We start from the raw sequence: 9,412 nt of genomic DNA, 5'->3' as shown, positions 1-9,412 counted from the left end.
TTTTTTTAAGAGATGGGGGTTTCACCATGTTGGCCAGGCTGGTGGTCTTGAACTTCTGACCTCAGGTGATCCACCCATCTCAGCCTCCCAAAGTGTGGGATTACAGGCGTGAACCACTGCACCCGGCCTAGGTTTTTACTTCTTTAAAATTTCTCAGTCATCATTTTGGCAAAGTAAGTAATTTATGGTAATCTGGAATTCCAAAATCAAACTTCAGTTTCAAAATTGTCTTTCCTAATGACTGGCTTTTTTAATGAATCAGAGGGCTCCTGAAAACGTCCACAAAGGAGGTAAGCAGGATTATTTGACATCTTCAGGTACATGGGATTGCCAAAATGTGTTCAACCTTCTTCAGGTTATATTTTTGTGAATAATATTAATATATATATTCCTAAATTGTATGGAATTTATAAAATTCTAATGTCTATATGCTATCAATTATAATTATGGTTATTATGCTAAGTTATTGTAAACCACAAAAATAACGAAATTTTCTTGTCAGTGCTATGCACCTAATTTGGAAAAACAACTGGTATACAAGAAGATATAAGTCTAATGTTAATGAAGCATGGACTCATGGAGAACCAAGATGGCCACCTTGTCCTTCCTCAGCACTTTGGGAGCCCAAGGCAGGTGGATCACTGAGGTCAGAAGTTCAAGACCATCCTGGCCAACATGGTGAAATCCCATCTCTACTAAAAATACAAAAAATTAGCCTGGCATGGTGGCACATCCCTGTAATACCAACTACTCGGGAGGCTGAGGCAGGAGAATTGCTTGAACCCGGGAGGTGGACGTTGCAGTAAGCTGCGATCAGGCCATTGCACTCCAGCCTGGACAACAAAAGCAAAACTCCATCTCAAAAAATCTGCATTCCATGGAAATCATCATGACAAAAATAAAATAATCTAAATTGAATACATTGGTGTAATGACTTACAAATTGTTTAAAATAGTTTATAACCAATACTTGATTCCATACTCCTGGGAAAACAAAGCTTCAGGTACATTTGGTCACCTGATGGGCTATTTAAACATTTTATAAAGGGATTTGATTAAATTGTTATTTTCAATGCATGTTTTCTGGTTGTTTAAAAGCTTTCCCATGCAAGAGGGCTAATGTTATAACAATATATTGTTATGCTACAGTGTATTTTCATGAGGTAAAAAAGCTTTTCATGGTTTGGATCTTCTGGAAACATCAAAGAAAGACTGTCCTTGGCATCCACACTAAAACAAAACTTCAAGACCCTGGGCTTTGGATTCATGGTCTCGCAACCGAAAAGGGTCCCTCTGCACTTTTAGAACTATGCACCCATTGGAACCCATGGGGTAAAACTAACCAGGGAAATATCTCCCAAGAAGAAAATGGCATCTTTTATGTGAATAGCTTTTCCCAAATTTACAGATTAAAATTTCTACTATCATGAAACTCTCATCTTAGAATTATTTTTTCTTGCTTATGCCTCTATGAACAATAGAAGTGGAAAAGGGGTCTGTTATGTGTACTTATGGGGTGTATTTTTATTTGTGAAGGAGTTTGCAGCCAGCCTTATACATGGATACCCTTATATTTTGATAAATAAAGATAAAGGCCCAATGTAGGTAACTCACTTTAATGCTACATGCGTTGCCTCATAATCAGTCAAAAAGAAAACACTAGTTCCCTCCTTTTAACTCACATCATGGGTTAAAGAGAACATTGCCAGAAGGCCTTCACTCTTCTAAAAGGGTATCATTTGTTAGGTCCTCTTCCCATGGTTTAAAGTAAAAGAAGCAATGATTAGAAATGTATCCCTCATGATAGGTTCTATAGCAAATTCTACTGTAAAGGCTACAGTTACACAATAAACTCTAAATTCTCTTGTGAACATTATGATAAAATTGGCTAAACAGAAAAGTATCTGTACAGCTGCTAGCACTTGTGGCCCATGGGGAAATACATCAAATGAAGATTATAGAAATTCAGTGGTAGGGGATTGACAAAGAAACTGCTTAGTGAGTAAACTATCTAGCTCATTCTTTGATCTATTTGGTTTTAGGAGGTTCGGTTTTTGGGGACCTTGGGTAAGAGGCATACTCCAAACTCTTGCTATTATCCTCCCAATAGTCATAATAATAGTCTCCCTGGTACACTGTATTCTCTCAAAGGTTTTAAATGCTTGCATGCAACCATCTCTAGAATGTCATATGGTCTCACTTCAACTGGAATAACAGGAGCTGAAAGAAATGAGCAACCATGAGGACACCATAATCTATCAATGACGTGCTAAGACCGGAAACCCATAATGGTGATAGCTGAGAGTGGCACTGAGGCCCTAAGTTTTGGTCATACTCTCAACTAAATAAGAACCTGACCAAAAAAGGATAATTTTTTTAACGAAATTCTGGGAGGCCATTGTTTTGGACTGAGCTCATGCACTAAGCCCCAACAAACCAAACCAAACCAAACCAAAATGGAGTCACTCGTGCTAAGACTTTAAGGAAACACAGATTCTAGAACAGACCAGATTTGTTTTTTTTCCCTGCAAATCTCTATAACAAACATTTCTGACAGCCTAGGTATCAACCCCCTGAAGTTCCCATTAAATCTTTTAACCAAATTCATTTCCTCTCACCTAGAGACCATCGAGCTTCAGATAATCATGTAACAAAGGCTCCAGCCAGTTCCAGGTGAAGAAGCTACTCTGGCCATCAAGAAGCTACTCTGTCTCCACTAGATAGAGCAGGGTGAGAGTTCCGTGATCCCCAATAGGTAGGGACTATGCCCCAAGCCAGCATGAAGCAGTTACAGAAAAAGACCATCAGTCCTTCTGGCTCCCATAAAGATTTATGGGGATCACATCTCCATTAAAATAAAAGAAGAAGCAGGAAAATAGGGTCTGGAGGCATGGAACATAAGGCCAATTCACACTTCAGCTGTAACAGGAAATATCCTCTCCACAGGGCTTAAGCTGAAAATGACTTTGTAACTTTACTTCAAACTCTTCATTTACATAGGGTGTACCCCAAGTAACCAGTGAAATCCTCTAGGGTGTACTGAAACTCCCAAAAATTCTGTAACAGGGCCTTTGAGCCCCTATGCTCGGGCCTGCTCCCACACTGTGGAGTGTACTTTCATTTTCAATAGAACCCTTCATTCCTCCCTTGCTTTGTTTGTGCATTTTGTCTGATTCATTGTTCAAGACACCAAGAACTTGGACATCCTCCACTGTTGCAATTAGAGTAGAAATAAATGAAATAGAGAATAGACAACAACACAGAAAAATCAATAAAACTAAAAGTTGGTTCTTCAAAAAGACCAAGAAAACTGATGAACCTTAGTAAGACTGACCAAGAAAAAAAGAGGAGACTCAAATTATTAATATCAGGAATGAAAGAGGGAGTATTACTATCAAACTTTCAGGAGAAAAAAAAATATAAAGGAGTACTACAAACAACTTTAGACCAAAAAATTAGATAAATTAGATGAAATGAACAAAGTCCAAGAAAGACACAACTACCAAGACACAAACTACTCAAAAGGAAACGAAACACTTGAATACAACTATAGCAAGGAAAAAGACTGAAATTAGTAATTTTAAAACTTCCTACAAAGAAAAGCCCAGGCCCACATGGCTTCACTGATGGATTCTATCAAACATTTGAAGAAAAACTAAAAGCAATCCTTGACAGGCTCTTCTAAAACATAGAAGAGGAGACAGTACTTCCCAATTCCTCTTATGAGGCTAAACTTATATCAAAATCAAACAAAGCTATCACAAGAAACCATAGACCAATAGCTCTTATACATATAGATGCAAAAATCTTCAAAAAATACTAGCAAATGGAAGCCAGCAACATATAAAGTGGATTATAAGGACAGGCATAGTGGCTCATGCCTGCAATCCCAGCAGTTGGGAGGCCAAGGCGGTCGGATCACTTGAGGTCAGGAGTTCGATACCAGCCTGGCCAACATGGTGAAACCCAGTCTACACTAAAAATACAAAAAATTAGCTGGGTGTAGTGGCAGGCACCTGTAATCCCAGCTACTTGGGAGGCTGAGACAGGAGAATCACTTGAACCCGGGAGGCAGAGGTTGCAGTGAGCTGAGATCATGCCACTGTACTCCAGCCTGGGCAACAAATAGAGTGTATCATACATCATGACCAAGTGGGATTTATCCCAGGAATGTAAGGGAAAAAATAAAAAATAAAATAAAGTGTAAACAAATAAAGTGGATTATACATTATGACCAAGTGGGATTTATCCCAGGAATGTAAGGTTGGTTTAACAACTGAAATCAATAAATGTAATATACTATATTAATAGAATAAAGGGAAAGAACACATGATCATTTTAATGTATTCAGAAAAAGCATTTGACAAAATCTAATACTTTCACAATAAAAACACTCAATAAACTAAGCACAGAAGGAAACTTCTTCAATGTAATAAAAGGCCACTGCAAACAAATACACAGCTAATATACTTGATGAAAGACTGAATGCTTTCCCCAGTATCAAGAACAAGACAAAGATATCTACTCTCATCATTTTTATTCAACAGTGTACTGGAGGTTCTAGATAAGGCAATTAAGCAAAAAGGAAAAGAAAAGGCAGATTGGAAAGGAAGAAGGAAAATTATTCACAGATAACATGAAATCCACTAAAAACTATTAGAACTAACAAGTTTATCAAAGTTCACAACACAATGTCAGTATATAAGTTAGTTATATTTCTATACACTAGCAATGAACAATCCAAAATGTAATTAACAATTCTATTTACAATAGCATCAAAATTTAACAAATTTAACAAAACAAGAGCAAGACGTGTATACTGAAAAGTACAAAACACTGTTGAAATTAAATATCTAAATAAACAGACATCCCAAGACAGCCATAGTGCTCAAATTGACCTACAGATTCCAGGCAACCCTACCAATAACTCAGCTGCTTTTTGACAAACTAATCCTAAAATTCATATGGAAATTCAAGGGACCCAGATGAGCCAAAACAATCTGGAAAAAGAATAAAGTTGGAGAACTCGCACTTCCCAATTTTAAACCTTCCCACAAAACTACAGTAATCAAAATTGTACAGTATTGACATAAGGATAAACATAGAGATTGTGAAATATAATTAAGAGTCTAGAAATAAACTCTTTTATTATGGTCAACTGATTGTTTGATAAGGGTGTCAAGAAAATGTAGGAAAGTATAGTCTTTTTAAGAAATGGTGCTGGTGGCTGGGGGCGGTGGCTCATACCTGTAATCCCAGCACTTTGGGAGGCCAAGGCAGGTGGATCACCTGAGGTCAGGAGTTTGAGACCAGCCTGGCCAACACGGTGAAACCTTGTCTCCACTAAAAATACAAAAATTAGCTGGGTGTGGTAATGCACTCCTCTAATCCAAGCTACTACTCAGGAGGCATGGGTTGCAGTGAGCTGAGATCACGCCACTGCCCTCTAGCCTGGGTGACAGAGCCAGATTCCNAGAAAGAAAGAAAGAAATGGTACTGGGGTAACTCAATATCCACATAAAACAGAATGAATTTGGAATCTCACCTCCCACCACACACAAAAATTAACTCAAAATGGATCAGATACCTAAATTTAAGAGCTAAACGTATAAAACTATTAGAAGAAAACAAAGTAACAGATCTTTGTGACTTTGGGTTAGGCAATGGTTTAGATACAACACTAAAAACACGAGCAACCAAAGAGAAAAAAGATATCATTTTGACTGGGTGTCATCAAAAGTAAAAACTGCTGTATTGCAAAGGATACCATCAAGAAATGGGAAAAGACAACCCACAGAATGAGAGAAGGCATTTGCAAATAATATACCTGATAAAGGATTTGTATTTAGAATATATTTTTAAAATCTCTTACAATGCAATAATAAAAAGATAAATAACTCAATTTTAAAGATGGGCAAAGGATCTGAATAGACACTTCTCCAAAGAAAATCTGCAAATATCTAATAAACATATGAAAAGATGCTTGACATCATTAGTCATTAGGGAAATGCAAATCAAAATCACAATGAGATTCCATCTCATGCCCTCTGGGATGGCTATAATCAAAATGATATACAATAACAAGTGTTAGAGAGGATGTAGAGAAATTGGAACCTTCATACATTGCTAGTGGAAATGTAAAATGGTGCAACCACTTGGGAAAACAGTTTGGGACTTTCTCAAAATGTTAAACTTTACTTAGAGTTACCTTATGACTCAGTACTTCTACTCCTAGGTATACACTTAAGAGAAATAAAAACATACATGCACAGAAAAACTTGTATGTGATGGTTCATAGAAGCATTATTCATAATAGCCAAAAAGTGGAAAGAACCCAAATGTCCATCAACTTATGAATGAATAAATACAATGCGTATATCCATATAATAAAATATTATTCAGCAACAAATAGACATTCAGTACTGACATGCTACAACATAGATGAGCCTCCAGAACATTGTGCTGAGTGAAAGAAGCCAGACACAAAAGATTACATGTGTTCATTTCTACAACATGTTCAGAATAGGCAAATCTATAAAAACAGTAAATTCGTGGTTGCCTACGGCTATTAGGTGGCACTGGGTGGCTACAGAAGGGAATGGGGAATAATGCTAATAGGTAGGTAGTTACTTTTTCAGATGATGAAAACGTTCAAAAATAGATTGTGATGCTAGTTGTACAACACTGTGAATATACTAAAAACCATTGAATTATACAATTTAAATGGGTGAGTTACATGGTATGTGAATTATATCTCAATAAAGCTGTTAAAAATATAGTGATGGCCAGGCACAGTGGCTCACGCCTGTAATCCCAGCACTTTGGGAGGCTGAGGCAGGCGGATCACAAGGTCAGGAGTTCAAGACCAACCTGGCCAATATGGTGGAACTCTGTCTCTACTAAAAATACAAAAATTAGCTAGGCATGATGGTACAGGCTTATAATTCCAGCTACTCAGGAGACTGAGGCAGGAGAATTGTCTGAACCCGGTAGACAGAGGTTGCAGTGAGCCAAGATCACGCTACTGCACTCCAGCCTGGGCGACAGAGCAAGATTCCATCTCAAAAAAAAGTATCTATATCTATATATAGATATAGATACATAGTGATGAATTCCGAGAAAATCATGTGGTCTGCTTGTAAAGTCACCTTTTATTTTTATATTGTAAGGGACAACATGTATGTTGGTGTCATTGTTGCCAGTCCAGTGAACACCTTGATTACCTACCTGTTCCCATTCATGCTTTGGTAAGTGTTCAGAAGACAATCCACTTGCTTTGATTCTCCCATGTGCACTGATAGTCACACCTAATTTACTGTGCTTCGAGTCGGTGTTATAGTCTTTGTTTATTTCTTTTGGTGGCATCAGCACAGATTTCATCTATAAAACAGATTCACACATTAGTCCAACCCTCTGTTTATTCTGCCGCATACAGAGACCTCAGTCCCAGTTGGGATTCTGTCTATATTGTGGTGCCACAACCCAATGAAAAACACACGGTTACTTTTTGCATCTCGCCCACCTCCTACATCTCACTGATCTACTGATGTCAGTAGGGTGGGTCTGTTACAGTCTGTTGGTACATTTTCCAACTACAGTCATTGCCCTATAAAGAAAGACTTTCTGCGCTTCATTGGAGTTTCTATGTAGGTGTTAGATACATTCTGTGGCATCCATTCAGAAAATGGAAGATGCTAAGGTAGAGGCAACTAGGCTCCTGTTGAGCCTTTAGCCATAGGGTCTTAGGAGTTCAGAAACATCTCTTAAGAGGGTGGCTGCTGTGCATTTTGTTATGCTTTCCAGAAGAAATGAGAAAAGGTACATCTGTGTCCAAGAAAGTTCTTAAAGGGGACATAGGTTGAAAACTTCAGAAGCCCTTCAACCTAAATGCAGTGTGGTTCTCAGCCTGACTCTGCCAGCCATTGACGATGTTCTCTAATCCTGGCAACAAAAACGGCAGTGTTTCTTTGGAAAACAAGATGTCCTTCTCATAGGGCATCAATTACTAGAATCCCTCTTGTTCCCTTACACAAGCAGGGACTGTCACTTTATACTTGTTTCTTTGTAGCACCATCTCTTTAAACAAAACAATGTTAAACAATACTTCTGTTATACTGGTGGCCATGGTTCAGTGATAGACAAATTCTCTGTGGTAGCCACTTAGTTTATTTTACAAACTAGGGTACGTAGGAAATCTTACCTTTATTTTTAAAAAATAAAACTGAATTTTATTCTGAGGTCCTGTCTCATGGAGCTAGGTAGAAATTCGATCTCAGCTATTACTAGCAACTTCACAGCCTACCTGCCCTGTTTCCTGCCAGCAAATGTCCGCAGGTCTTAGGCAGAGCAGAATATTCTGGGAGGACCCTCTAGACTTGGGTTCACACAACTCACTTCTTCTTCTTCTTCTTCTTCTTCTTCTTTTTTTGTAGAGATGGGATCTTGTTATGTTACTCAGGCTGGTCTCAAACTCCTGATCTCAAGAGATCCTCTCACTTCAGCCTCCCAATGTGCTGGGACTACAAGCATGAGCCACCGTGCCCAGCTGTACACAACTCATTTCTGATGAGCTCACTGAGCAAGGGTCACATGGTCTCTTAAATATATGTGACTGTGAAGTTTGCAAGGCCACTTGGGATCAGGATACTTTGTCCCAACTCTCCCTAAGGCACTACACCACCATTTTCCCCCGGGGAGTCCTGGTAGCCATCTTTCCCCACATGCCTTGCTAGCAAGTTTGAAGAACACTAAACCAGAATCTTAGTCTTACAAAATCTTCCTTCCTTCCTTCCTTCCTTCCTTAGTCCCTCTGCATTGACCCCCCTCAACCTGCCTACCTTACAAAATGCCTTAAATAAACCTAGACTACAGGTTGTCATCAAATTCCCCCAACCCTTCCCCTCCCCTGTTAACAATGATACCATACCGACCACAAGTGTAAACCAGGAAGTGTGGACCCTACTACCACAGAGGGCTGGAGGGTCCTATGGGATGGGAAAGTGGCAGTTATAAAATTGGACTGTGACAATCTACTTTTATGTTTCATCTGATAGAGTTCCAAATGGCTGAACCTGTTATTTTCACTATAGTTTTTAATACAACAAGTATGTGTTACCAGTTCAACCTCACTCAAGGAAGGGCAGAAGACAAACAATATACAAGTGGAATTTCTATCTTTAAAAACCAGTCTCATGAGCAGGTAGAACAGTGATCCCTGAAGCAGTTTAAACTTGAGGTACCCTGAGAAAATTGCTAGCCCACAAACTCCTCCCCACGGTCTGTCTTGGTGACTGAAACACAAACCTCAGATCCAAGTATCGGGAAAAAAGAAGAGAGAACTGCAGAAGAGAGCTATATGTTTAGTACTATATGCTATTTTCTTTTTCTTTCTTTTTTCTTTTTTTTTTTTTTTT

The 9,412-nt window shown here is 38.5% G+C and overlaps 1 protein-coding gene across 1 annotated transcript in view; it reads right to left on the bottom strand.

Annotated features, from left to right (window-relative positions):
- PPEF1 (protein phosphatase with EF-hand domain 1) overlaps window positions 1-9,412 on the bottom strand; it is a 157,839-nt gene that overhangs the window by 36,677 nt on the left and 111,750 nt on the right. The window contains exon 13 of the mRNA XM_037742816.1: window positions 7,227-7,379. Within this exon, the coding sequence (XP_037598744.1) occupies window positions 7,227-7,379 (153 nt within the window). The remainder of the gene's footprint in view (window positions 1-7,226; window positions 7,380-9,412) is intronic.

Source organism: Cebus imitator, unplaced genomic scaffold, assembly GCF_001604975.1.
Source record: "Cebus imitator isolate Cc_AM_T3 unplaced genomic scaffold, Cebus_imitator-1.0 Scaffold128, whole genome shotgun sequence".
NCBI classification, from domain to species: Eukaryota; Metazoa; Chordata; class Mammalia; order Primates; family Cebidae; genus Cebus; species Cebus imitator.
The sequence above is the reverse complement of the archived record's forward strand: the minus strand, read 5'-3'. Positions and strand labels throughout refer to the sequence as shown.